The sequence below is a fragment of the Tenebrio molitor genome, chromosome 2, assembly GCF_963966145.1.
Source record: "Tenebrio molitor chromosome 2, icTenMoli1.1, whole genome shotgun sequence".
Lineage (NCBI taxonomy): Eukaryota > Metazoa > Arthropoda > Insecta > Coleoptera > Tenebrionidae > Tenebrio > Tenebrio molitor.
In genome coordinates, this window is record NC_091047.1 from 16290355 (window position 1) to 16318130 (window position 27776).

The following is a 27776-nucleotide window of genomic DNA, read 5'->3' on the forward strand; positions in this document are numbered from 1 at the left end:
TAACCAGTATTGTAGGTACCTGTTATCTGACACAACCGATATCTGTTCCGTGGAACTGTTTAAAGATACCTGTTACTAAATAACAGATCCAGTATTTTTGTACCATCTCTAGAAGATAGGTTATGTTCAGTTTAGAAGGTTGAAAGAGGTTATAATAGGTGTTAACGGTGTTAATGTATATTTTGTGAAAACAAAAGTTTTATTCTTGTGTTCTCGTTGGAACAAAAAGTAAATACACATCGATAAATAATGGTTAAAAATAAGTGTAAAATAAACTGGAAACATATTGACATAGATCCAAATCTTAATTCTGAGGGTTTGATAGGTGTCGAGGAATGCACAAATTATAGTACCCTTAATTTTACAAATAAGGCAACAAAGGTATGGTTTTTATAAAAAAAAATTGACAATGCTATAAGATCGAGACGTTTCCTTTGTTGATGTATACTGGGTGCCCCAAAATTCGCGGATCAACTTAGAGTATTAAATGTTGCCACATTTAGTGTAACAAATAGGTCCATATCTTCTACAAAAAAGATTGATTTTTTTAAACATTTTTACCTGATATTTTAATGACTACTTAAAAACGTAACTTAACAGGTCAATTATTTTGAAATATATGTACTTAATTGTCATGGTAACTACCTCTAATTGTACATATTATCACAAAGTACGAGATCACTCACTACCAATATCTAATCCTGCATAATAGAGAATTTAGCTTTAGAAATGAAAAAAAATATTTTGAATCCATTACGGTAACATTGCATTGTACGAGTATATCTTTGTTTACATTGTATTACCGTTAATAATAATAATAATTTATTTTTTTGTCTGAAAAATGTTTTTCATTAAGGTGCGATCAATTAAAAAAATCAAGTTACCTGGATTGTGCTATTCTGATGCTTTGATTGGTTCCACGATTGATTCAAACCACCATTTTCGCCTACTCTGATTTTTTTTAAATTTGATCACACGGTACATTTAAACATCCTCGATAAGGTAGTAAGTAGTTAGTACGCCAATGTTGGGACACCCTGTATTACATACAGCTGAATGTTTCTTAATATGTTGAAGTACTTTTATTCAAAGACTCCTATATGTTATTATTATCCTTGTAGGAATTGAAGCATAACCACAGTAAAAAGTTAACAAAGAAAAAACGAAAATTATCTCCAGGTGAAGCCAGAACTCTTATAACTCCATCAACATCTGGTCATAGTGGTGATGTATTTATTGAAGATTGCAATAATGATAGCAATATTGAGGACCCTACAGTTTGGAGCAATTTTGGTCTGCCTGATCTGTTAATTAAGGCCCTTACTGCTCTGGGTTTCACAGAACCAACATTGATACAATCATTAACTTTGCCAGCAGCAATTTTGGGTTAAAGGTTTAATAGCTGCGCACTGTAGACATTATATGTACTAATTCCAGGTTGTAGAGATATTGTTGGAGTTGCTGAAACGGGTAGTGGAAAAACGTTGGGATTTGGCCTTCCCATCTTATCAGGAATTTTAAAAGAGAAAGCTAAAATACCTGGTATGTTTTTGTATTGTATTTGGTACTGGGTTTAGTTGATATGAAACGCAATAAAATTAAAATAATTGTCTAAAAACAAACTGTTGTTTGTTTCTGTTAATTTCTTCTTTATAATGGAAAACTAATCTAGGCTGTAAATTGATTGATTGTTGTCTTTGGTTGTTCCCAACAAACATATTTATTTTTGTCAGTTTCAGAACTGACTAATTCAAGAAAGTCTTTATATGGTTTGATATTGACTCCCACGAGGGAATTGGCTGTACAAATAAAAAATCATCTTACAGCAGTCGCCAAATTTACTGGTAATACAATGAAAATATTGATTTTTATATTCTGTATCATTAAACTGTTTAAGATGTAAGTATTGCGATTGTTGTTGGCGGAATGGCGGCGGTAAAACAAGAAAGGATTCTCAAAATGGGTCCAGAAATAGTAGTTGCCACTCCTGGACGATTGTGGGAGTTAATACAACAAGGAAATTCGCATTTGTCCCAAATCAGCGATATCAGGTTTATTTATAATTTTCACATCTTGCTTCATTATCTAATTAACGTGTAAACAGATTTTTGGCAATCGACGAAACCGATAGAATGTTGGAGAAAGGGCATTTTGAGGAACTTCACAACATATTAGATCGAATCAATAATGACAAAACCGCCATGAAAAAACGACAAAATTTTATATTTTCAGCGACACTCACTTTGGTTCATGATTTACCGAAGTATTTGCTTAAAAAATCGAAAAAGTACAAAATGAGCCCTCAACACAAGTTACAAAATATCATTGACGCTTTGGGAATAACTAATGCCAAAATAGTAGATATTACAAAAGGTAGTGGTATGCCAGAAACGTTGACCGAGTACCGAATCAGTTGCCCAATTGAAGAAAAAGATTATTACGTTTATTATTTTTTACAAAAATATCCAAGTCGAACGTTAATTTTTTGTAACTCGATCGGATGCGTGCGACGAGTGTCGAATTTGTTGAATATTTTAGGTTGTCGTGCTTTACCACTACACTCGCTGATGAAGCAGACGCAGCGGTTAAGGAATCTAGAAAAGTATTTAGAACTCACTACAATTAATCAATCGTAAATATAAATAAATGTACATTTTTAAGGTTCACCAAAGACGAACGTGGTATACTGGTAGCGACCGACGTTGCTGCCCGAGGTCTGGATATTCCTAAAATTAAACACGTTTTACATTATCAAACTCCCAGAACCAGTGAAAGTTATCTTCACAGGTCTGGACGCACGGCTCGTGCAACTCAACTGGGTATTACAGTTCTTTTAATAGACCCGTCTGAAATACAGAGTTACGTCAGGATGTGCAAGACATTGAATAAAAGTACGTTAACTTAAGTCAACATGCGGAATAATTGAATTATTGATTAATTCAAGGTCAAGATTTGCCCATGTTTCCTGTGCAAGAAGACTGCTTAAAATCCGTAAAACATATAGTTAATTTGGGGCGACAGCTGGATAAATTAGAATTAGACATGCGCAAAGAAAATTCAGAGGAAGGATGGTTACGAAAAGCGGCCAAGGAAATGGATATTATCGTCGACGATTTGTATCCTTTGTAGCTGTCAATAAATAAATTCAGAAACCCACTTGGTCTAAAAGGCTGTATGACACGATGCTAAATTTTGTAGAAAATTTGTTATAAAATGAGAGAGACCCTCGATCAGGATCATAGTCTGCCTTTGTCATTTTTACAGAATTTTCTGTAAAATTTAGTATCGTGTCACACTAAAGTCCATTCACGTTGGATTTTCCTCTCAAGGTCAAATAATTTAATTTTTTGGCTCTAATTGTTTTGTAAATAGTGACATGCAGCTAACCAACATAATGCGATTTAGCAATGCTCAATCCAACCTGTAGGGTGTTTACCTGCATGTCACTATTTACAAAACATAATTACAGAGGTAAAAAATTTAATTATTTGACCTTGAGAGGAAAATCCAACGTGAATGGACTAGCTTAAATCATAAAAATCCCTTTTTTTTAGAATTCTGTTTTAAATATTTATGAAAAAGCATTGACGTTTTAAGAGACAAAGCTCTTTAACTACTCGTAAAATGATCAGGATCATTTATGTCATGAAAGATACTTAACCGTATCTTTGCATATTGTATTTTATTTCACATAATATAATCCTTAACTCAACTACATTAGTTCAAAAAAATACGACAGTTCTACCATTTCGTCTCGGAAAAAATTCGCCGATGTTAAAAGAAAGGAATTAACGTCTCTACTTGCAAGACCTATATTTCCTGCAGGATTTACTGGGAATTATCCACAATTTTCGTCTTTGGTGACGTCCAAAATTCCATAGTTTTGTCATTATATCTGAATAATGTACATATGTAATGTACTAATAAATAAAATGCAAGAAAATGTATCTTTAAAAAAGTGGTTCAGCGGGCAAGTTTATGAATAATCAAAAACTTACGAGAAGAATATTCAGTAAAACCCAGTGCTCTAATCCTGTTTTTAGTAGTCAACAATTTTGTGTACAATGTATTTTTTTAAATGAGCATTATCTTTACAAACATATATTTGAGTGTAAATAAAGTGAATAAATTTTGTACATACATCAGTTTAAATTAATCAATCATGGTGAAAATAACTCTACGTCGTTTTCTTCCAGACGATGCACCACTAACTGTTTTTTGTCCATCTAGTAGTGATTTTGTTACTGTGGAGCTATCGCTACTTAGTTTGATACTTAAGTTAGCCTCTGAACGTTGTGAAATATTAATTTCTGAACTTGTTTTGTTTTCATTCTCAACGTTGTTTTCATTTAAAGATAAAATCTTCAAGTCTTCTATAGTGCTATTTTTTGTACTAGGTGAGGATGATGTAACAGTTAGACCATAATCCACAAATAAACTCTTGTTCCTATCATTTTCTGAATTATTTGTATCAGCTATGTGCAACACAGGAATATCTCCTTCATGAGTTAGGCCAATACTTACAAAGTTAGGTGATAAAATATGAGGAGTTAACTGTGACTTACATAAACTCTCATGTTCCATATTTTCATTTTTTTGGTTTTCTTGGTTATCTACTGTTCTGTCTTTATTTTTCTCAATATTTTCTCGAACACTGTGCCTTCTTGTTGAGCTTCTTAAAACACGGTCAGATTCTGGTTTATCTTCATCGATTTTATTTGTATTTTTTTCATGTTTGTATTCTTTGTCTGTGAGACTCTCTCTGTGTTTTTTCAACTTTGAGTCATTACTTATTTGGATTCCTTTCTTTTTATCATCTCCTGATCCGTCAGGACTACTTAACTTTTCATTAATGCATTTTTTTATTTTGTTTGATTGTGTACTCTTTTCAAAATTTTCAATGTTGAGAATTAAATTAGTCTTTTCACAGTTTACATCTAAAGTTAAATTATTGACTGTTTTATCATTAAGTTTATCTATAAATGATCCTTCTACTGATATAACTGAACTAAGATTTTTCTCATTTTTAATTGATTGTTTGTCACTTTCAGATTCAGTACCTACCTTTACATCTTGATCTGGCAATGCGGTGGAAGTAGATACTAAGCCTACTTCCTGTCTCTTCAGCAATTTACTGGTGACTTCTTCAATTTTTGGTTTATTTGTTTTGTATTTTTTCACACTATCTGTACTGTCATGTTTATTAGCAACTATATTTTCTTTCACGATCTGTTTCTCTGTGAATTCCAGAATATTCTTTTCAACCCTTTTATTTTCTTTTGTTATTTCCTTGAGTGCAACTTTTACACAAGATTTTTCCAATTTAGCTTCTTTGATATCATCATTCCTTTTACATGTTATTATACTACAACTTTTAATTTCCAAATTATTTGAATCCATAACTTCTTCTGTTGCATTATTTTTTACAATTCTAACATATGCATCCTGAACCATTTCTGATAATATCTCATCAGTCTTTATTGGCATTTTATCATTAGTTTTACAAGACACACTTTGCATATTCTCTTTTTGATTTTTTACATTAGCCTCACATTCAACCTTAATGGTGGATTTATTTGTTTTATTACAATCTACCCTGGAAAAAATATAAAAGGTATTAATGAAATGCAACATCAATTTTGAAATGTTTTAATTACATAACTTAAGACTTTTTAATTAAATTAATACCTAATTAAACTGGTTTCTTTGTTCGGCTTATGTTTATCTAATTTGCCACTTTTAATTTCCTTCTTGGACTGATCCCTACTTCTTTCCTTATAATGACTCTTATACCTATCTCTTGATCTTGAACGACTTCTGTTCTTTTGAGAACTAGAATTATGTTTTCTTGCTTGGTTTTCATTATCCCTCTTAATTTTTTTAGTTGAAGAATCTATATCTGATTTGCTTATAGTGTTCTCTCTACTCCTTTTAGATGGTACTGTAATAACTCTTGTTTGAGAGATATAACCATCTAACTGACTTCTTAAATCTGATATAATTCTATCTTTTCTTTCAATTTCTGCTTTAGCAGTTTTGAACAATTCTGATATATTCTTTGCAAGATTATCTTGAGTCTTTTTCATGTCCATTATCTTTGAACATAACTTTTCTACATCACATTCTAACGATTCAATGTGTAGTTGAAGGTCACTATTTTGTTGCTGCAACTAAAATAATCATAATGAAATGCTTCTGGGCTTTTTATTTAGTCAATTACTTTTTCAACTTCCAGGTCCAAATCTGGTTCGTTACTTTCCAAATTGGCATAAATGTCGTTGACTACGTCCACATCCATCGTTCGTTTAAAAGTTATATTTATTAACTTACAAAAAAAAGTCGATTTAACATCGATTGTGTATTTGGAAAAAAAAGAAAACACAATTTTCGGTCACAGTTGACGAGTAAATCAACTTCAACTTTCAACTATAACAAAATATAACCCATGGTAAAAATTATAACCTAAATCGCTAGGCTGTCACTGTCATTGATAATGGCGGGAATATGACGAACCCTATGACGAACCTCTAATTTCCACCAAAATTACTAAACTGAAACGGCAAGTGATGCCAACATACTGTCATATTGACAGCACGGATGTAATTGAAAACGACTATAATATATTTTTTTCACTACTAGTCTCAGAAGGCGTCATTATTGACTCTCGAACCGACCCCAGAAGTAGAATTTCTCTCCCAAGGTTAATAATAATTTTCATTATTAACCAAGGTCAATAATGAACAGCCGTCCCCTAGCAACGAAAGATTTTCTTTGATTTTATTGCTTAACGTAGACAGACGATTTTCAATTTTCATAGCAACCGTTGAAAAATGAGAACTCGGATCGTCGCATCGGACAAACAAATTTAATTAATAATTATTATTAGAAAGGGTTTTAACGGATCTAGTAGTGAAAAAAATAATATATACACCACGCTAGAGAAGACAATTTTAAGCCTCGCTTCTTTATTCCTTCTCGGGGAATAAACTACCTCGGCTTAAAAAAATGTCTTCTCTACCTTGGCGTATAACATACTATTATTTCATACTGTCCGGTAGATGCTCGATTGCATCATCAATTTGAGTCCGGTAGGTGAGTTATAACCAGTGTCCGGACGAAATAGTACCGGACAAGTCGACCAGTACAACTTTGCGTAATCCCTCGCTCGCACATAAACACGATTCAGCTGGTTCCGTGTTATTGAAAACGAACCAGCTGAATCGTGTTTATATGTGAGTGGGGTATTACGCAAAGTTGTACTGGTCGACTTGTCTGGTACTATTTCGTCCGGACACTGGTTATAACAGTATCAGAGCCGGAAAGTGTCACTTAGCAACACCTACCGGACTGTTTTCCTTTTATACATCAAATCTGACATTGAAAAGTGAAAAAGTCAAAAAATATCCGATCTAGAAAAACAATAGCAACGGCCGTTGCCACAGGAAAAAAGGTGATGCTATTTTCACAATGTGATTTTTTAATTTTTGAAATAAAATGATGATGCACAAGAGACTTCCAGTATGAAATAATAGTTATTTACATTAGAGTACGGGATGTGAACTTTCCGGCACGACAACTGGTTTCGGGCACGATGGCGCAGCCGAGTGCCTGATTAGTTGGAGGGTCGGAAAATACGTCCCGTACGACATTTGTATTAGACTTCTCGGCTGACCAAAATATTAAATCTTTTAAAAATCAAGACTAATTTTATTGTAGAATTTGACATCGTCAATAAAGAATCTAATGCTGTGGAATCAATTCCTTGACGACCGTGACCGCTCATTTGTTTTTTTCCTAACAAATTATTTGCCGGCTAAATTTTCACGGTCGTGCTTCAAAATTTGATTTTGGTGTATTAATCGAGTGAAAAAAATGTCTAGTATATAATATAGAGTGAGTTAAATGTGACACCAGAGGCAGTACAACTAGTGGCAGGACTAAATTCTGAATTATTACCACAAAAATCGAAACGTTACATAGGACAATTTCTTCTCACGAAAGTATGTAATAACTATTCTTTAATTCACAAATTTTTAATAAACCATATTTTATTACAGACAGTTTTATTAATAGGTGTTTGTGGTGCCTGTCTCCGAAAGGAGTTATATACTCTGAAAATGAAAAATGTCAAGAGAAGATATTATATTGATAACTGACACAAAAACCAATATTTGTAGATCATTTGCCATTACCAATCCAAACTGGGTTGAAACTGTGAAGAAATATATGGAAGTCAGGTTAAATTGGTATTAATAAAATTGACAAATATTTGAACCTTGATTGCCCTATGGACACAAGATTGAAGTTCCTAAAATGATTCATGATGACTGATGACCTTCCTTCAACATCAAAAACAAAATGTACTGTGTTGCAGCTACAGCTCAAACAATGGTGAGTTGTGTCACAAACTTCGATACAGTGCTTTAATCTACTTGAATTTTTAGCACTTGCTTCCAATATAACTATGTACCAGCAGACAATTCCATCACCAGTACCGTAAGAGAAGCACCAGTACAACATATTGACATTCAACCCAGAAGTAATAAAGCTGACAGTTACCAAATTGTTTCTGCATTGTTCTCTAAAGGGGAGAATTGTAACAAATGTTTACAACTGTAATTTTACAAAATAAATTATGTTAATAATGTTGCAAATTATTAAAATGTCTTGTACTTAACCACTACTTCCTGGTGAAAACGAATCATCTTTCTTCAGGTGAATACAAGATTTTGGGGTTAGAATGTTTTGTAAATTTTTATTTTCCAGTTGCACTTTAGCACTAACAGCTAGTACTGGATAAAGTAGGTACACAAAACCATATATCAACTTCTGTGGTTTAGTTTTATTGTGCAATTTTGCAGATATTTATGAAATACCTGACAATTGTCAAACTTTTTGACATATACAGCTGCCAACCCAATAGGTTGCATTTTCCCTGTTACGATTATTTTCTTTTTCGATCGATATAAATGAAACAAACACATTTATCGGAAAAATTATTCAGGGAAACGTGTTTTTCTACACCAAATTAAAGTAACGTATGGACACTTTAATTTTAAATTAACTGTGAAAAGAATAAATCAACGGTGTCCGCACATTTTTCCCGTACTCCACCAGATTTTTCCCACATTCCACTAGAAATTTTTGACATTGTACGGGAAATCGCACCTCCCTTGACCTAAAGTGTAAGGTAACGCTATATTTCCCAGATTGGGAGGCCGAAAAATACATTATGATATACATCCGGTAGTAAAGTCCATTCAAAAATCAAAAAACCACCACCTGTTGCTTTAGGTTGGTAAAATTTAAATAACCCTAGGTAGATATTTTTTCATACTATGTTGGATAATATAAATTATGACATTTATTTGATTCAAAATTAAATTCAGTTGCTTTGAATTTCGTTCATATTGTTTTATTAGCAGCACGTTTCATTTATTTATTGATTCTTATTATTTTTACTTAAACATGCCCAGAAAAAGAAGACACTTAATAAACATTTAACCTCAAAATTAAAAGTCTCACCAAATTTTACACTAGACAGGGTTGCCGATAGTAATTATCGAGGAAAATGCGACGTTGGTGGTTTTTTGATTTATGAATGGACTTTACTTGTAACAGGTACTCGTTTAGACATTCTAGACTCGGCGCCTAACGTCGCCTCGTCCATAATGTCTAACTCGTACTGTTACAAGTAACCTACCGGACTTATAACGTAAATTACTATTTGTTCGACACTGTCAGAATTTGAGAATTTTCTCCTATGTGAACGGATTTTGATAAATGTCACAACTTGTCAAAACGAAACGTCAAGCTAATTTTAAAGGTTTTAAGCGATTTGGAGCGTTTAAGGGGCTCGTCGAACAAAAAAACGTTGTATTCAACTCGTTCGTGTGTAAATTGGACCTTTTTTGGCACTCGTGGGCCTTTAAAACGCTTGTTTCACTCGCATTTTAAAATGGCCCATGCGTGCCAAAAAAGGCCCAATTTACACACAAACTCGTCAAATAAACTACAAAAAAAAAAAAAAATTGCATTTTAACTACATATTAATTATTTGTAATCACGGCTTCCTAGATTAATAAGAGTCGGAAGCCTCTAATACGGCTGGTCGAGTTCATCAGTTGCAAGCATTTTTACTGTTCCGGATAGGGCGCCACTAAAGTCGGTACAGGTTGCAAAGAAGCATCTTGCAACCGACATTGAGAAATTTGCCTAATGTAACGATGTTTGCAACGACTGCAACAGTTACTTGTTTGGTGTGCGTCGGGATTCTAGTTACATTTTTTTAACTGTCAAACGCACTGTCAAATTGCTGACTTTTAGGTTATGTGATTAAACGTTCTCCTTGTAAACCTTGTAAACGTTATATCAATTTGACAGGGATTTCAAATCTCATGAAAGAAAGAAGCGCCAACGTCGCCAACTATAAATGTTGTAAATTACCAGAAATGTTACCAACATAATTTTTTCCCCTGGTTCTTTGCAACCTGTACCGACTTTATACATTTGTGTATTTCGCTGCTTAACCGCGTACAAAGCTCATTTTAAAAAGAATCGTACTTTGTATGTTACATACACTACTTCAAAAAGTAGATTATTGAAAGAAAAAAAAACATTAATACGATTTTTCATTAATTTAATTTAAATAATTTTCGTTTTTTGGTAGAGGGCGCTACTATACTTTTGGCTTTTGAAGGAACAGACAGTTCAAGGAACTCGACCAGCCGTATTAGAGGCTTCGACTCTTATTAATCTAGGAAGCCGTGCAACGGATGACAGAAACGTCTTTTTTTTCTGTAATTGGTTATGTCCTATTCTTGGTTATGTCCATGTTAAATATTTATAAGTAAATAAATTAACTGCAAGTGTTAATTGCATGCAGTAACAAAATAATAAAAATAGTAAAAGTGTAAAATAAGAAACATATAATAGGTAAGGTGTTGTGTCAATAGCTTAAAAACCATAAAAAAACGAACTCCAATTGCTTCAAAATATGAGACATAACCTCAAATTGTTTTGATTCGAATTTAGTATTTTTCTGTGTGTTGTTGGATAATGTGACTCGTGTCAGCATTAGAATAAGTGAGCACATCAAAAAGATTGTCACCTATGAAAAAAATTCAACAAGACTGGTACCTAAATTTCCTAGAATGGAACAAAATTTTCATGGTTGCAGAGGATAACCCAAATGGACTTAATAAATACAAAGATTGGCCGACCCAGCTAGCAAATAAGTTACCAAGAGCCAACAAGTCGTTTACCAAAAAGAAACATTCTGTTTAAAGGAAAATGCATACGGGAGGAACACACAGGATGAGATCCTAAATTTGTAATAAAAGCTTTAAAAATGTATCGACACGTTTATTTACCTTTAAATGTACACTTTTCTATGAAAATAAAAAGATTTTTCAGTATTAAAATGGTGTTTGGAAATACGGTTATAACGACCGAATTTCGCCGGTCCCTTCCACGTCGTCATAAACGATATATACTGTATATGGTTTGGATAATACCAAATCTGAAACCATTGGTGAAAGACCTTGCACAGCCAACAAAATGCTCTGCTATGTTATCCACGGGTTATCAACTAAAGTCTATTTTTTCCTGATAGGCGCGTGCGTGCGCATCTCCGAAAGGTAGAATCACATAGCTAAGATTTTTAGCAGGATGCAGGAATTGTTAGTATTTTTGGTTGCATATTATCTAGGGGGATCAGTATTTGGGGTTGCATATTAAAACTCATGTTTACGATTTAATTTTTGTATAATTTGTAAAATGTAAACAAAAAAGTTTATGAATAAACTCGTGGAAAAATTGATAATAAATATTATATGAACATTTTTTATCTTTTACACACAGGAGTTAAATTGGGTACAAAACAATTAAAAAAAAGAATAAAACAAAACAATCAACACCGCACTTTTCACTTATAATATCCGTAGTGCATTGATTATTTCCGGAAATTTTTCGAATGCATTTCTAAAACGTATTAATTAGCCCGAGTGGAACACGAGGGCTAATTACGTTTTGGAAATGCATGAGAATAAAATTTCCGGATATTAATCAATGCACGAGGGCATATTCGGTAAGAAAATCGCAACGACACGGACATTATGCTTCTTCAATTATAAATTTTTAAATCGTACGACACTCATTAAAGACCAATAGAAAAATTAGATACATAATTGCTGCAGGGTACTTTTTCCATTCAACATTAACAACGGCACAATTTTCACAGATTATGGTTTAATTGTTCTTTAGCTTGTTACTGACAATCTGCATCAAATGTAGCTTAATTTAAAAATCTTTGCAGCGGAACTTAAAAAATCATATTGACCTTTTTTTCCACTATTTCTAAGTTTTGATTAGGTACTAGGTGCGTTCGGATACTACCTCGGAGATGCAAGCACAAATTTAATAGACTTGAACAGCTGATTGGAGATCAATCTGAAATAAACGAACGAAAATAAGGTAGGTAATTGTTCACTTTAGCTCCCGGTCGAATTTTCGCGTTTTTTTCTGGCCAGACATCCTTAGGGCGTCCTCCTACATCGTTTCCCACCACTCAAACCTTGTGCAAATGCCCGTTTTTCTCTCTTGTTCCACATACCACATAAACATAACCAGATATAACCCTACTACTGTGACAGGCGCCAAAATCTCAACATCCTCGGTCGAAATACTCCTAGCAAATCGAGCTTCCTCTAATGACGTCTAATATCCGAACGATTTAGATTTACGTCAATTTGCTCATTTTACAATAACCGAACGATTTTGACGTAAATTAACATAAAAATGATATAAACGAACGCAGCTACTGTCAATACTGTCATTGTGACGAATTTCGTTTTCAAATCAGTTCCTAATGTTAATTTAGGGGGCGCCACTGTACGTACGCTCAAGGGCCTACTCGACGGGAACACTTTTTCAAACCAAGTGGGACGGCCATAATAAGCGCCTAGCGTTTTGATACAGTTGGCCATGGTCAGACAGCACTCAGCAGCAATCTATGTATAGTTGGTCCAGCGAGAGATTGGTTGACGCATAAACATCATTAAATTCTACGCAGAGAAAGTACTACCAGCGTAAATGATTTATTTATTTACCTTCAAGCAGTAACGTTTTTGGCCCTGAAATTATGCTCTAATTAATGTATTCTAGTGCATTTTGTAGTGTTAGGTTTAAATACAATTTAAACTCTCACAATCTCTCGCTGGACACAGTATATCAACGAGTGCTGAGTGCTGTGTGGAGTGTGGGAACTCTGGTGGGACCTGTGGGTGGGACTGTGAGTTCTGTGTTGTGGGTTGCGCCACGATGGTTGCGCGTTATACTGTGGTTGCGCTTGTGCTCTCTCTGATTCACGGACCTCTGATTGGTCCGTCTATTGTGTTGCAGTGTTGGGTCGTTGGGTGCAACGAACTTGGTTATATTCCAAAAGCCTAAATTTCTTCATAATTTGTATTTATTTCGGGCAGTTATGTTAAAATTTATGAGAAAACAGAGTGTAATTAACAGTCAACGTTAAAATTTCGATCGAAGCTTAAATTAAAATTATTAGGAAACGGTTGAAGAGAAACGCAGTGATTGGTTGTAATTATTTAATTTATTATGGAAAGTGTTTTAATAATGGATAACGACAGTGGTTACGTTTCGCATAATCATGAATCTAATTTAGATTGTTTGTCAGAAAATGCGACAAGATCGTATTCAGAAAATGACATTTACATATGTGAAGATGCTTTACTTGAAAAACCACTAGTGAAGAATGTGGAGAATTGTGATCATTTTGAATCAGTCGATTCAGTAATTAACTGTTCGCAAGAGAGCATCAAGACTGAATTTAGTGGATTTGAAGATTCAGACCAGTCAGATACTTCGCTGGTGATTCCTGTTAGTAAACAAATAGTTTGGAATACTAAGGGTAAGTTATACATGTACTACATTAACTCAGTAGAAATTAGTGAAATTACACAAATATTATTACATGAGGAAAAATGTAATTATTTAATTCAGAGTGAAGTAAAAAAGAGTAAACACAAACAGCCACATTTAGGTATCTTATAAACTGTTATTTGGATTATTGTGTAGTCCCAAAATTCAAAACAATAACATAACAACTGCTAATTTTTTATGCTTGCTTTCCTCATAATGAGATTTTCAATCAATGTTATTTACTACTACAGTATTATATTCCATTATGTATCTTTACATACATTTGTTGACAAAAATCGGAATATTTAAGAAATGAAACGCGTATCATGTACTTAAATTTAGGTGTTGATATTTCCAATAAAGAACAATAATTACATGAAGAAACCACGTGAAACCATAATTTCTTCCCATCATATGTATTTACGTTAAAATAAAGAAATCATAATACAACAAAGAAAAGCTCTTTGGTTAAATATGTCTAAGTGCAGTGTATGCGGAACATATTTTTCATATTTTCTTTCAACTAAATGCGACAACAAATTGGGTTTTAATACGAACGAAAAACGCTTTTATGTCCAATGTACAAAGTGACCACTTTATGATAAATTTGAGGTACATAATTACATGTACATAAACCAAACCATTTAGATAAGCAGATAATTAAGACTGCAATTATGCACGTCTTCTAGTTCCACAGACATGTAATTGGTTGTTAGATGTTACTAGAAGCAATCCACATTGGAGAAGTGAACTATAAGTGTTACATTTATTTTTATGTTTCTACAGAGCGGAAGGAAAGTAGTAGCGGCTCCTCCATCAGTTTCTCAAAAAATGTAAACAAAGTACTCGCAAATGTGACAAATACCTATGACAAAAATGTAAACCAAACTGTGATTAAAAGTGTAGCTCCTGATCACGATAAAGAAAATATTTGTCCTTTAAAAACTCCGGAAAAACGTTACGAAAATCGAATGACTTCCGACGTAAGTCCAGATTTATTTTTTGAAGAGGAAGAAGCTTTGAACGTTGTAATGCCCATTAAACGGAAGTCATCGGTGAAAAAAGACTCGCCCGAAGATGACAAGCTCCTGGAAAGAGTAAAGAATTCTTTAAAGGGCGTTTATCCACCACCGAGTGTGACCATAATTCAGATGTCGGTGATTCAAATGCTCGATAAAATTCAGGAGAACAAACATTTGTTTTGGAACTCGGACAGCAGTGTAACTGGCGCAAGTACGGAAAAATCACTACTCATTACCGACAAGTCGGAGTGCATCCACACGAAGTGGCCTGAAATTTTAAATTTTAGATATCACGGTTTACAGTAAGTATTTAATTTTCGTAACGATGTTATAACAATTGGGATTTTATAGTTACAACAGGAACAATGATTCAGAAGAATTTGAACACTTGTGCAGTAAATATGCGGAACGTTATGTCGGTGCCGAGACTCAGTCTACTTGTACAGTTTTCGAATCGAATCCTTGTAGTTCTCAAAAACGTAAATTGTTGAAACCTAAATGGGGAGCTAAATCTCCAGGTAGAAGATTGAGTCATCTTGCCAGGAGAAGAATCACATTTTCCAGTTCAAATCTTCAGGCCAGTAGCAGTTCAGCGATTCTTGGTTCAAGGGCTCGTCAAATTTTAGTCGACGCTAGGTACGTAATTATACGGTGGTCGATCTGCGTATGTTAATTATTTTTTTAATACAGAAATCTGAGCATGTCAAGAAGGAGTCCCAGGAAGACGGCCAGGAAGACTCCTTCCAAAAGTCCCTTCAAAATTAGGAAAAACACGCCGAGCAGTTCTGCCAAGAAAAAACTAGTTCAGAGATTTAGGCAAATGTCGGGTGAATTCAAAAGTACTGCGGGTAATAGTTCGTCAGACCAATCAGGGCACAATTTTAAGAGGGCTCTCTTTAACGGTGTTCCGGAGTCCGGTAATTGACTGTTCTTTAAATAGGTAATCATAATATTTTGGTAAAAATCATATTTTCTAGGTCCGTCGCAAGTAACAGTCGAAATAAAATCAACAAGGAGAGCGTTATTTCCGTCTCCTTTAAAGCACTCACCCCAAAAGAAGTCCCCGTTTAAATTTGGTGCGTTAGAAAAAAAACGAAAACGGAACGACGACGACGAAGGCAATCCATCAAAGTTTATTCGGAGTTTATCTATGGACGTGCAACAAATGAGACCGGAATCAAAATCGGTTTTCAGTAGAACATTAAGCGAAACGATCACGACTCGCGGTAAACAGGAAGAATTGAGCGAACAACACAAAAAAAAACTTCAGTTGGCAGTTCACGAATCGTTACGTTTACAAAATGTCACACCCTCTCATCCGCAATATAAAGTGTTCGCGTCTGTCTTGGCGAGGGTGACGCGAAGGTTTTTACCGAATTTACGCGTCGAAGGTAGAACGTCCGAAAAGATGTTCGCAATTGCGAAACATCACGCACATGCCGTGGTCAAAGGTAAAATGGTTGACGAAATCATTAACGAATACAGAAAGAATAAAGTCAAGAATCAAAAACCGCACGGTTATATAGGAATCGAAGAATTCAATAATTTAAACAACCGAAGTGAAAATTATGCCGACAAAGAGAATATATTGCAAGACAAAATTAATATAATTGAAAGCATCGAGAAGAGGAGGGAACATTCAGATTCTAAATCTAGGTTATTTATTCAGAACCGAATCGATCGGATAAAAAAGGTGATTTCATTTGAAGAAAAAAAAACATAATATTCAGCTGTGACAGGTTTAATCCTTAAATTAGCGAATTTTTCACCCACTCGGTGCAATAATTTCATGCACATTTTTACTCCCTTGCAACTGTTTGACAAAGTAACAGGTGTGTCTTAGGACGTTGTTGCAGACAATTTTTATAGATTGTGAAATCTTAGTTTGCTTAATCTAATTTAAGTTTTATCAACATTATTGTAGGTGTAATGAATAAAAAAACAGAGCGATACGTTGTTGTTTTTTTCGATCTCAATTCATGACTAATGTTTTGGTATAAAGAAAATGTGATATGTTGTAAACGCAATCCTTGAAACAAAGAGAATTTTTGTTTATCGTTTTTATCTAATCTGATCAGTATAAATTCGGAATCCAGAACATTTTCAGTCATAAAGTTCTTGGCGAAAATGGGTTCGACGAGTTCGTTGATTCTTTTAACGGAAGATATCTTGGATGAGTACTCCATGTTGACGTATTTAAGCAAGAGCGAAATTTTAAAGTGAGTATTTAGAGCGTTTGTAATAGTGTTTATTGATTAGTTTGTGCAAAACATTCACGAATTTCGGACCGGAAAATGTACAAAATCGCAACTATCGCTATTCGATAAGTCAAGTAGAAGAAGCGTTTCCCCAGTTGAAGGTAAATCTTTATTTCTTCAATGGTGGTGTTATAAATAAATTTCTAGTATAACCCGTTCAAGGATAGAATATATAAAGTGTTTTCCTCCGAAAAAGATAATAAATTATCGTTCGAAGACATCCTTGATTTATGTTCCGTCATGTCTCAAAAATGTCCCGATAAAGTGAAAGCGGCCTGGGCTTTTAGAATTTTTGGTGAGTAATTCTGTAAACTCTGATAACAAAGTAAAAAAAGTGTGTGGATTATCTTATTATATAATTCTAAGATTACGACGAAGATGGCGCAGTTGGCGAAAAAGATTTGATGATGGTCATGGATAAACTGACAGACGCCCAAAACAGTGGCAACTCTGTAGACAGAGCAGACCAAAGTCACATAATACAAGTGGTATGAAATATACGTATGAATTTATTTTTCGAACTTCTTTAAACATACATGTTACAGTTGCTTAAGGAAATGGATCTGGAAGCAAACGGTACTATCGGCCAGCTAGAATTCCAACATGCCGTAGGGAAAATGTCCGAATTTCCACATTCTTTTCGTTTCACATTTTAGTTTCTTACTTCAATAAACACTTTTGACTGATGCCATTAAACTATGTCACATACAAATACTTCGTCTCTTCTTTTGTGTGCGTTTAATCATCTTTTGTATTTTATGTCACTAATGGGGTCATACCGCCCTGTCAGGGCTCGATCGGGCAGTAACGGACTCCTGTAACTTCTTTCCAAAGTCAGAGGAAGCACTTGTGGGTTCTTATATTTGACGTAGAACTGGGGACTGTGCAGATATTTACTACAACAAATTTCCAAAAATATATTATAACCAGACGTGAACGATAGCATCAAGTGTTGATAAGCTCGGTTAGCGAGTTGACGGTTTGTATTTTTGTGGCAAGAATAAATTTAGCAAGACCGAATTCTTACGTGGTAGGATCCGGGGCGCACTGGTACGTGTAATCCGTAGTTCTGAAATAGTCAAGAGGGTGTAGGCGACCCATCTGATCCTTGTACTGATCGCGATGAAGCTGGCACGCCTAAGTATACAAAATGAAAAAAAAGATTGCTTGGTAAACATTGATAGGTAGTATCTACCATATAAAAATCGTCAATCTCTTTTTGACGACCTGGATCTAACATGCTAAATTGTGACTGCGGCATTCTTATAAACTTCTCGAGATTATTCGTCTTGTTTAAAAGAGCAATATCGGCTTTGGCAGTGTATTCAATGTTTATGTCACCCCATGTGTAGGGAAGAGACTGCATTCGAGATAAGTATTCATTTCTATAGTTTTGAAAATAAGTTATGCTGTCTGGAGTGGTGGGACTTCGTTCTGGGGGTGGTTTAACACCCATAAAACCAGGAGTTATAGCTGGTGGATAATGTGTGGGATTCATGTTGATATATTATACACTGGAAATTTTGACAGAAGAATAACAATTGTCAATCATGCAATGACAAAATTGTAAATTTAAAAGTAGGGTAATCGTTGAATACTAATTTACGACATATACCTACGTTATTAGGCATTTTACATTACGAGAGAATTGTTTGAAGAAACGAGCGACGCAGGACCGAGTTTTTTTTTAATTCTAGAGTAATGTAGAAAATAAACCATAAGGTAGGTGAATTTGGTATTTTATAAAAGCGCAAGTCAAGAGAAAGACAATAAAACCACTTTTATTCGATTTTGTTATTTACTTGATTTACTGGTTAATTAACATGTTAAAAATCCAGTAAATTATAATGTTTCAAAATCAAAAATCCACCACCTGTTGAATTATGTTGGCAGAAAAAAAGAAATCCCTAGAATAAGTTTATTTTTTTTGGGTTGGCCCTAACTCCCGCCATAAGTTGACATTGAACTGTTGAGTTTATTTACGTAACACAAAATAATTATTATTATTATTATGTACAAAAAGGTGGTAGCTACCATATCATACCTTTTGAGTGAAATAATAAAATGAGAATAAAAAACACGATGAACTACGACCAAAACGACTGTCCAATTGTTTTCTTTCATAACCCCACTTTTTTCTGACACTTGCAGACACACTAAAAACAAAAGTTGGCGACGTTGTCGGTTGTATTTTCGAGGTAGAATGCAGTGTTGGTGGATTTTTGATTTTGAAACAGATTTATACATAATTTACCGGTAAATTTACAACACTATGGCCAAGTATGGCAACTATGTACGAAAATTTATGTGGCAACTGTGTGGGTGGGGTAGAGTTAACATTTGCATGACATTTCATTGGCGTGCATTTGATTGTTTTTATGCCATTGCACGTTGACTTGACAATTTTCAAAATTGCGCGACTATGAACTGTCAAGGAAATATCAACTCTATCCCAATCCCACCGACACAGTTGCCACATAAATTTTCGTACATAGTTGCCATACTTGGCCACAATCGTTTTGAATCACCCAATATTTATTTTTGTTGCAAAAAGTAGGGTTAGTTATTGTATTAATTTTAAGTCTGGTGTCTGATGAGAGTTTATTTCGCAGTAGTTTAAAATAAGGTAACAATAAAATAGTCTTAATTTAGTATAGTTGTATGAAAAATTGATTTTAAACTGTTCAAATTCAGCAGTTCCTTTCCTTTTGTTCGAAGAATGTATGGAATGTAATAATGTATGAAAGGTATGAAATGAAATGATAGATTAGACATCTGTCAAACGGTTATATAGTTTCAATTCTCGTAAAGTTCTAATTTTGAGCGAATTAATATAAAGTGAATTAAGAACCATGTTGATTTAATGCGTTTTTAGAAAATATTATTACATTTTATCAATTTGATTCAAGTAGGTACTTATTTTTGTTACAAAAAATGAGGTTAGTTATCTGTCAACTCGCACAAAAGTATTTCCCAGCGAATTAGTATAAGGTAAATAAAGATCAACATTTAAAAACCCACATTTATTAAAACAAGCGTGCGAAAATGTGTGCTTTTGCAAAATGGCAAATAATTTGGGATATGTTGATCAAGTAACGTTTTGCATACCTAGATGACTGACAGTTGTGTGATTCATTTTAGTTTTTAATAGTCAGTGCTCATTAAAATTGTTGCAAAGTTATTAATATGGTAATTATGGACGCATATTATTCACCTGATCGACTCCAAGAGATATGGCAAAGCATCGATCAACTCCACATGAGCTATCTAGAAATGGAAGAAAGCCCTGAGAAACTAGATCATAGGATGAGATTAGAAGGTAACGAATTTCGCAATTCGTACATTGCATCGCCTTTATCATAAGTTCTTGTACCATTTAATTTCTTAAATTGTGAAAGTATAGAAGTGGAGGGTTTTTTTTTTATCTAGACTAGGTGAATTTCAGAAATTTGGTGGTATTACAATTATCAACACCTAAAATAACCGACGATGATTTATATTTTATTATTGTTGAGAGATGTAATTTTCATAAAAATAATATTTCAGATTGCATTCGAGAATTTTTGTGCATTGCGTCTCATTCACAAAAATTTTTTTTACGTGAAACGGGAGACGTTTTGTATCGTTCGGCAGCAACAAAGAAAGATTTCAGCGGCTACAAGGCTGCCACAGGTTGGAATGCTATACAGTTGTACGCAGGAAATCTATTGTCCCAGCCTTGGAGGAAAGAGTACAGACAAGTCAAGGTACCATTATTATTATTATCCGAACTTTAAATGTATTGCAGAATTTAAATTGTTAACTTAATATAAATGAAAGGTCCAGAAGTTTCTGATTTAATCACTCTTAAGTACTAGGAAGCATATCCTTTTTCTATTAATTATCAATTAATTATTGTTCAAGAAGTTTAGCTAATAAAAATGACTTCGATCTTCTCAGCCGTTTAGAAATTTAGTAAAATTGAGACGATTTGTGGTTGTCTTGCTGCTATTAATTTCTTAATAAAAATGCAAGTCTCATGAGGCTTTATTGAATTACGCTTCGTTTTTTTCTCATGAATAAAGTAAACCTGACAAATAAAAAGAAAAATGATTGTTCAAATAAGTTCACGTTATTGTTTTATTCATTTATTAAGTATGTTTAGTGAAATTATAATTTCAGTTTTTCCTTTACATGTTACAGACATATTGTGGCTTCTATAAACATCAGATAGAAGCGAATCTTGTCGGAGCTGAAATCATGTTTGAGATAATGGGTTACAAGCATTACAGCAACGGTGTTTTGATACTTGAAGGTCCCATTTGTCCAGATACAGTGACAAATGTCTCCAAAGATTGCCTTATTGCATATGTCGAGTGCCAAGTAAAGTGGTTGCATTAAATTTAAAACAGGATTGATGCAAAAACATTTTTTAGATATTAAAAGCCATCTGGGAAGAATTATCACCGTCATTTAAAATTAGTTGGTTGGAAGTTTTAGATTTTCGCAAAACACACTTGTGTAGTCCAGAACAGTCTATTAGAGCTTTAAATTATCAATTTCACGAAAAACAATATCAAGCACAAAATTCTGACATTTACAATAGTAGGTGTAACCAAATGAATACGTCTGCACCATTAGTACAGTATCCCCAAATGACAAGTCACAATCATGTTCCTCAGCTCTCTAGCCATAATCACGTGACAGTTTCTGGAATGCATCCTCCGTCGTATATTTATGGTACTAACAACTGCTGCCCAAATAACTACGCAACCTACGCACATGTACCTTACCCCTTACCCCTGCAATACTCTCAACAGGTGGTAAAACCGCCTTTTACAAACGGATATTATTGCACAAACGGTTACGTGGCTCAGCATCATCCGACTTACGGCTACACGGTCCCAACAGGGCAGTTGATTGAATTAGATTCTCACCATAGCGGTGGATATGACGCGGTAGATCGTCCTGTTGGTCGAGTAATTCGAAATACTCTAACTAACCACGACACGAAAAAGAACAACGACAATAAGACGCCCAATACGGACAAGGAACGAGAAAAAGAGTCTCAATTTGAGGATTGGGATTACGTTTATCGAAATCTCGCTATTCAAGGTTATTCTAAAGATTTAGGTGAACGTGGTGATATTTTAAGTCCACCTTCGAATCACAGGAAGGCCAAACCGACAGATCTGGACGAAGTTATGAACAATTTGACAATAACAGAACGACCGTTGAAGATAGTCGAGGCTTTGGAAAAGTACGAGGGTGAACCCGAACCCCCGAAGAAAAATCTCGAGAGAAGGCAGTCGCAGAGCAGTTCTTACGAGAATATGTCGGAAATTAAAAAGCCCACAGTGTCTAAAACGATCACAAAAACAAAAACTCTTCCAATGAAAGAAAGAAATATTTCTAGCAATAACTTCCAAGAAAGTACTAGCAGAACGCCGGACGCTAGCAAAAATAAAAAAGATAAATGGGAATGTAAAGCGTGTACTTTTCACAACGAGGGTAATAGAGATATTTGCGATATGTGCAGCAAGAGTCGGGTCAGTGTCGAACAACAAATGGAAATTGGAGGGCCTCAGTGTTCAAAATGCACACTCGTTAATTCTAAGGATACAAAAATTTGCCAAGCTTGCGGAGCTAGTTTGAAGGATTCACCGACTTATATTTAATAACTTTGAAATGGTCCAGGACCAGTGAACAGGGTTGTGTATTAATTTTTGAGTCGTATAATTTTAATTCGTTTTAATAAATCTTATACTTGTGTTTCAATGATCTTACATTAGTATTTCTTTGGAATGTTTAAATAACTGTTGTTTTTATTTTTAAAGTATGTACTATTTTTTATACCTACCGGAATAACTTTAAACTTGAAGTTTTTTGAAAATTATATAACATTTATCGCTGTTATCAGTTAATAAGGCACTGATTTACTTGTTACGTGTTAACTTGTCATATTTAAATGATTTATTTGGTGTAAATGTAAATACATGAATTAAATTAACGGAAACGTTTATTTTTGCTATCCCTACGTCGACTCGTTTGTGTAGGTAGAGTGTATAGTCGTGAGAAATAAATTTTGGTGTCTAAATTTGTCAACTTCAGCATACGTGCCTACCTCTTTTGATACCCTCTTTGTACCTTTTCAACCACCACAATACATTCCTTTTCGCTCATTTTTTGCCCCCTTTTCACTGGTGTGTTCTATTTGTTAAATATTATTTGATGAAATGAAACGAGGTAATTTTCAACAATTCCAAAAAGCTCTTCACAGTTGAATGTATTATTGACTGATATACGAATACATTATTTGGACCCACTCGCAACACGCTACTGGCTAGTCTGCGTAATACAAGCTTAAGAAAGAGAAATTTAGGACATCTTCTCGACAATATTTCCTAACAAACCGCGCATTTGAAACCTGGAACAAATTAGATAACACAGTCGTTAACAGCGCTAATGTCTGTGCTGTTAAGAAGCAATATGACAAAATGCAGTAATAAACACAATCGTCCAATATACGGAATTATACAACCATTAAGTTGCTAAATAGGTTTGCCTCAGCAACTATTTAAATGAATAATAATAATAAATAAAAATAAAAAATTAAATTTTAATTTTTTAATTGATGTGCGTAGGTCCGGGAAGGTGTTCGGGAGAGCGAAATGATTAACGTGCGAGTGCTGGTGAACGACTGGTTTATTCAGAGTACAGGTGCGCATGTGTGTATGTGATAACATAAATTTGACATATTCAACATTAATAATAAATAAAAATAAGGTGCAGAAACAACCACCATCCTCCTTTTCAGGCCAGCGCCTCCATCAACCCACTTGCCCATCTTATTTGATGTCCCGTTACGCCTTTCGAACCAGCGCAATGCATTCCCTTTCATCAATTTTTAGCCCCCTTTTCATGTCCGCGTCGGCTATATAAAAACAAGGGCGTAGCAAAAGGGGGGGGACCCCAGAATAAAAGTAAAACACATTAAAAATAAGATACATCTCCAATATCTATCTATCATCTGTCTGTGGTTTAAAATCTGGCCCACCCCGGCAAAAAATCATTGCTACGCCCTTGTATAAAAAAAAAGAATATTTTATTCAAAAAATTGAAATTACGCTAAAACGGCTGGAAATAGGTATACACGATGTTAATAAAAGTGGCCTTAAAATTAAATTTTACATTTATATCGAGTATAAGAAATGGTAGTTGCCATTTAAAAAAATGGAGTTTTCGACATTTTTTGATTATCGATTTTCAATAATTGCAGTACGCGTATGAAACATAAATAAAATGTCGCTAATAGCGCAAAAAATCGGACAAATCTTTGAGAATTCAGTAAAAAAAAATCAATTATTTATTTCCAATGGTTCAGGAGTTATAATTTTTTTAATGAAGCCCTGCAACCCCCCTTTTTTGCGAAAAAAATGACAGGTCAAAAACGATGACAGATAAGTGTTAATAGAAGGACGTTATAAACTCAAAATTTAATGAACAATTGCGGCCACGGAATTTTGGCCGTCACTTTCATGTCAATTAACAAAAAATGGATGTAGTTCATGCTTTATTGTCATTATGATTGACTTTTGGAGTTGACATCCAAAAATTTCACTTCATTCATAGTTACCAATACCTTATTTCAATAAAGTGCAGATAGTATCCCTGTTCCAAAATTGCACGAAACGAGGAAGCGCGTTTTCTTGCAAGTCAGTCAGCATCAAACCGACAAGTCTTGTAATAGTAGAAAGTGAGGTTACGAATAAGTAAGGGCCGCTTTACCTTTACATCTCATGTTAATGGAATGACAAGTGACGGCAAAAATTCCGTGGCCGTAATTGTAGAATCCAAATATGAGATCAAAATGGGGCTTTTCTATTTAAAAAAACAAAGATGGCGTCGATTTCCGGTATTTCCGGAAGTGTCGCCATTTTGAAAATATCTTATTTGAACTTGGAGCGGACCAATTTTCGTATTATGTAATACGATTTTGGGAAATCAGAAAGTTTCTAACGAACGGGCTACGTGAATCACCCTGTATACAGGGTGGTCCCGATATAACCTGCCAGAAGAAATCCAGCAATAGGTGACGATGAGTAGAACTCATACACAAAAAATGTTTCTAATAAAAGTCTTCGTTTTCGAGATAAAAATAATTGAAAATTTGGTCAAAATTTGCTGTATGCTAATGAGTTAATCGGTTTTAAAAAGGTAATTCTGGTTACTTGGCTGCAATTTCTTTAGCAACGGTACCTGTAACACCTATGACATTTGTCAAGTTTAATTTTAAATTTGCGAATCCTCCAAAAAGTTATGAAATTTACAAAACAAGAATACGCCGATTTGCATTTACTCTGTGGAGAAACACGTGGTAATTCAAGACCGGCAGGGCGACCATACGCCGAGCATTTTCCTGAAGGAGTCCTTCCGTCCCGTTGTACTTTTGTGGAGCTGCATCTGCATTTATGTGAGGTTGGTTCTGACTGATTCCAATACGATGACGTCCCCGATCCTCCATTTAATCCCTCTGGATTTTAATTTTTGGGGCCACACGAAAGATTTGGTATACGAAGTTGAAATAAATACAAAAGGCCAACTCCAGAAACGCGTACAGACGCCGCCAACCAGATTCGTGAAAACCCAGAAATGCTAAATTCTGTTTATGAAAATTGGTACCGGCGTACTCAAATTAATGTGCTTAAATGCCAACCGAAGGCACACAGAACATTTATTATAAAACAATTTTTCTACTCTAGTTTACCTTTCATTAGTTAGTAGATATTCTCAGTTAGAGTTGAAAGTACGACTATGTAAAGTGTAAATAAATTTATTCAATACATTATTTTGGCTATTTAACCACAATTAAGACGATACTCTTATTCTTATTACACAGTTCTTCCACAATTTTGCACACACTACCTCTACATTTATTTACACATTGCGGAACACCACTTTATTTATTATTCATTCATCTCAGTCTACAAAATCAGCTTTTGTATCTAAATAAGCTGGTGAATTAATGCACACAGTGTACAGCGTTTTCAATAAATGTCATTAATTTGATTTAGTTGTCAGATTTGAGATTTGTCATAAACTATTCAGGTACCTATGTTGCTTAGATACTGTCATCCCTACAAACACCAACAATTAATTCCTGAGTAGGTACGTGTTTTTCTGGTCAGCAGCGTCGAATGGGTGTGGATAGGGGTTAATTTATCCCCATAATTTTGGACCTAATGAAAAGGGGTTTTTTGGACTTGTTAGATCCTTCTAATGACCCAGAATTTTTTTGGCAGGTTATATCGGGACCACCCTGTATATTTACAGGTCGGGCGTCGTATACGTGCACGCGAGAAATCGCGACTTCTAATTAAATAAGATTGTCGAAATTTTTCAGAGTTACCTGGGTATTGGTAATTTTTCACTTACAAACAAAGCCAATAGATATTTACGTTACAAGACCGGTAGTAACGTTTTTATGGACGAGCTAGTGAATTACGGGTCGAGCCCGATTGGGCGAGACTCGTAAACTAGCGAGGCCATAATGCGTCTACCGGTCGTGTGACGTATAAGATTATTTAAAAGAAAATAAATTCAAATAAAAAAAATTGGCTTTGAAAAAGATTGCTATGCCTTGTTACTAATGATAACAAATGATTCATCAAAATTCAGTCTGTCGAAGTTTTTCATGTGTTTTCTTTCATTTGCGCTAACTTCCTTCAATAAAATTAATTCTCACAACCGAACCGAAGCAGAAGTCAAGTTTTCTTCCCAGACCACCTTTTGGAGAAGGTAGATAGTCCCCGATCAAACTTATTGCTCCAAAAATCATCGGGAAGATATTTGACAGAGTACAAGTTGTTCTACAATTGGAGAATACGAAATAAAGTTGTTTGAATTGATCAAAGGGTAATGCTTGCCTTTAGAAAACCATTTCAATGATATAAGTAATTGTACATTTAATTTTTATATAAATAAAAACCAATAAATCTGACAAATTATTTGACATTTCCTACCGGCCGTCGTGTAAAGTAAAACGGACTAGACCATAAACATGTGTCTACCGCACTCGTCGTCAAGGCAGTAGACACCTATTACCAGCACAGTATACTAAAATAATATTTTTAGTATACTGTGCTGGTAGTAGGTGTCTACTACTTATTGGTTTTTAATTAATTCACTAGCTCGTCCATAAAAACGTTACTACCGTAACGTAAATAGTTATTTCACTATCAAAAATGACATACTTTGTGACTTGATAACGATGCATAAATGTCACGTTTTTTTGACGGTTGTAGCAAAAAAATAAAAAGCAAATTTTACCAAAAAGTCAAATTCTGATTTTTATACTAACCTACCCAGATTCACTTCCTAAAATTATTTATGAAATCAGCGGAAAAAACACCAATTAGATTTTGAAGTAAACGCAATTTTAAATTTTAACTTTGAAAATCATTTTTATTTATGACCTACTACTTGTGCTGTTGTAAATTTAGGTGACAATGGGAATTGTCAATTGTATGGCAAAGCTGTAAATAAGAGACTTAAAACGGTCGGCTAGTAGTGAATAATC

General features: G+C 34.4%; 6 protein-coding genes and 3 long non-coding RNA genes across 14 annotated transcripts; 5 read left to right on the forward strand and 4 right to left on the reverse strand.

Annotated features, from left to right (window-relative positions):
* The first annotated feature begins 117 nt into the window (after nucleotides 1–117).
* LOC138124790 (ATP-dependent RNA helicase DDX24) lies at nucleotides 118–4145 on the forward strand. 2 transcript variants are annotated; one of them, XM_069039957.1, is made up of 9 exons: nucleotides 118–381; nucleotides 1122–1386; nucleotides 1438–1542; nucleotides 1734–1844; nucleotides 1898–2051; nucleotides 2105–2602; nucleotides 2662–2891; nucleotides 2945–3116; nucleotides 3722–4145. In XM_069039957.1, exons 1-9 carry the CDS (start codon nucleotides 250–252, stop codon nucleotides 3879–3881), a joined length of 1827 nt encoding a protein of 608 aa, XP_068896058.1. In that variant the 5' UTR covers nucleotides 118–249; the 3' UTR covers nucleotides 3882–4145. The 2 variants fall into 2 exon arrangements, with proteins under 2 accessions (XP_068896058.1, XP_068896059.1); XM_069039958.1 differs by having other exon boundaries at nucleotides 1740–1844.
* On the reverse strand, nucleotides 4086–6493 carry LOC138124787 (glutamic acid-rich protein-like). The gene is made up of 3 exons (XM_069039954.1): nucleotides 6221–6493; nucleotides 5689–6170; nucleotides 4086–5596 (listed from the first exon to the last, which is right to left on the reverse strand). Exons 1-3 carry the CDS (start codon nucleotides 6296–6298, stop codon nucleotides 4153–4155), a joined length of 2004 nt encoding a protein of 667 aa, XP_068896055.1. The 5' UTR covers nucleotides 6299–6493; the 3' UTR covers nucleotides 4086–4152.
* Nucleotides 6494–7150: 657 nt separating this feature from the next.
* On the forward strand, nucleotides 7151–8654 carry LOC138124807 (uncharacterized). The gene is made up of 2 exons (XR_011157279.1): nucleotides 7151–8000; nucleotides 8058–8654. It is a non-coding gene; the product is annotated as an uncharacterized lncRNA (long non-coding RNA).
* LOC138124805 (uncharacterized) lies at nucleotides 8015–9246 on the reverse strand. 2 transcript variants are annotated; one of them, XR_011157276.1, is made up of 3 exons: nucleotides 8679–8901; nucleotides 8276–8613; nucleotides 8015–8212 (listed from the first exon to the last, which is right to left on the reverse strand). It is a non-coding gene; the product is annotated as an uncharacterized lncRNA (long non-coding RNA). The 2 variants fall into 2 exon arrangements; XR_011157275.1 differs by having other exon boundaries at nucleotides 8015–8613; nucleotides 8679–9246.
* Nucleotides 9247–11747: 2501 nt separating this feature from the next.
* LOC138124808 (uncharacterized) lies at nucleotides 11748–13224 on the reverse strand. Its single transcript, XR_011157280.1, has 2 exons — nucleotides 12341–13224; nucleotides 11748–12279 (listed from the first exon to the last, which is right to left on the reverse strand). It is a non-coding gene; the product is annotated as an uncharacterized lncRNA (long non-coding RNA).
* Nucleotides 13225–13317: 93 nt separating this feature from the next.
* On the forward strand, nucleotides 13318–16912 carry mi (minus). The gene is made up of 5 exons (XM_069039952.1): nucleotides 13318–13927; nucleotides 14725–15262; nucleotides 15312–15596; nucleotides 15651–15877; nucleotides 15938–16912. The coding sequence occupies exons 1-5, from the start codon at nucleotides 13615–13617 to the stop codon at nucleotides 16681–16683; spliced, it is 2109 nt and encodes a 702-aa protein (XP_068896053.1). The 5' UTR covers nucleotides 13318–13614; the 3' UTR covers nucleotides 16684–16912.
* Nucleotides 16913–17019: 107 nt separating this feature from the next.
* Nucleotides 17020–17930, forward strand: LOC138124801 (calcium and integrin-binding protein 1-like). Its single transcript, XM_069039975.1, has 5 exons — nucleotides 17020–17179; nucleotides 17220–17319; nucleotides 17366–17513; nucleotides 17585–17706; nucleotides 17764–17930. The coding sequence occupies exons 1-5, from the start codon at nucleotides 17088–17090 to the stop codon at nucleotides 17872–17874; spliced, it is 573 nt and encodes a 190-aa protein (XP_068896076.1). The 5' UTR covers nucleotides 17020–17087; the 3' UTR covers nucleotides 17875–17930.
* Nucleotides 17584–19200, reverse strand: LOC138124802 (ciliary microtubule inner protein 2C-like). Its single transcript, XM_069039976.1, has 3 exons — nucleotides 18414–19200; nucleotides 18246–18355; nucleotides 17584–18114 (listed from the first exon to the last, which is right to left on the reverse strand). The coding sequence occupies exons 1-3, from the start codon at nucleotides 18714–18716 to the stop codon at nucleotides 17961–17963; spliced, it is 567 nt and encodes a 188-aa protein (XP_068896077.1). The 5' UTR covers nucleotides 18717–19200; the 3' UTR covers nucleotides 17584–17960.
* A 353-nt stretch (nucleotides 19201–19553) lies between these two features.
* tamo (PUB and ZnF_RBZ domain-containing protein tamozhennic) lies at nucleotides 19554–23207 on the forward strand. 4 transcript variants are annotated; one of them, XM_069039959.1, is made up of 5 exons: nucleotides 19554–19844; nucleotides 20360–20537; nucleotides 20765–20964; nucleotides 21401–21580; nucleotides 21634–23207. In XM_069039959.1, exons 2-5 carry the CDS (start codon nucleotides 20405–20407, stop codon nucleotides 22873–22875), a joined length of 1755 nt encoding a protein of 584 aa, XP_068896060.1. In that variant the 5' UTR covers nucleotides 19554–19844; nucleotides 20360–20404; the 3' UTR covers nucleotides 22876–23207. The 4 variants fall into 4 exon arrangements, with proteins under 4 accessions (XP_068896060.1, XP_068896061.1, XP_068896062.1 ...); XM_069039960.1 differs by lacking the exon at nucleotides 19554–19844 and adding an exon at nucleotides 19972–20310; XM_069039961.1 differs by lacking the exon at nucleotides 19554–19844 and adding an exon at nucleotides 19972–20310 and having other exon boundaries at nucleotides 20370–20537.
* The last annotated feature ends 4569 nt before the right edge of the window (nucleotides 23208–27776 follow it).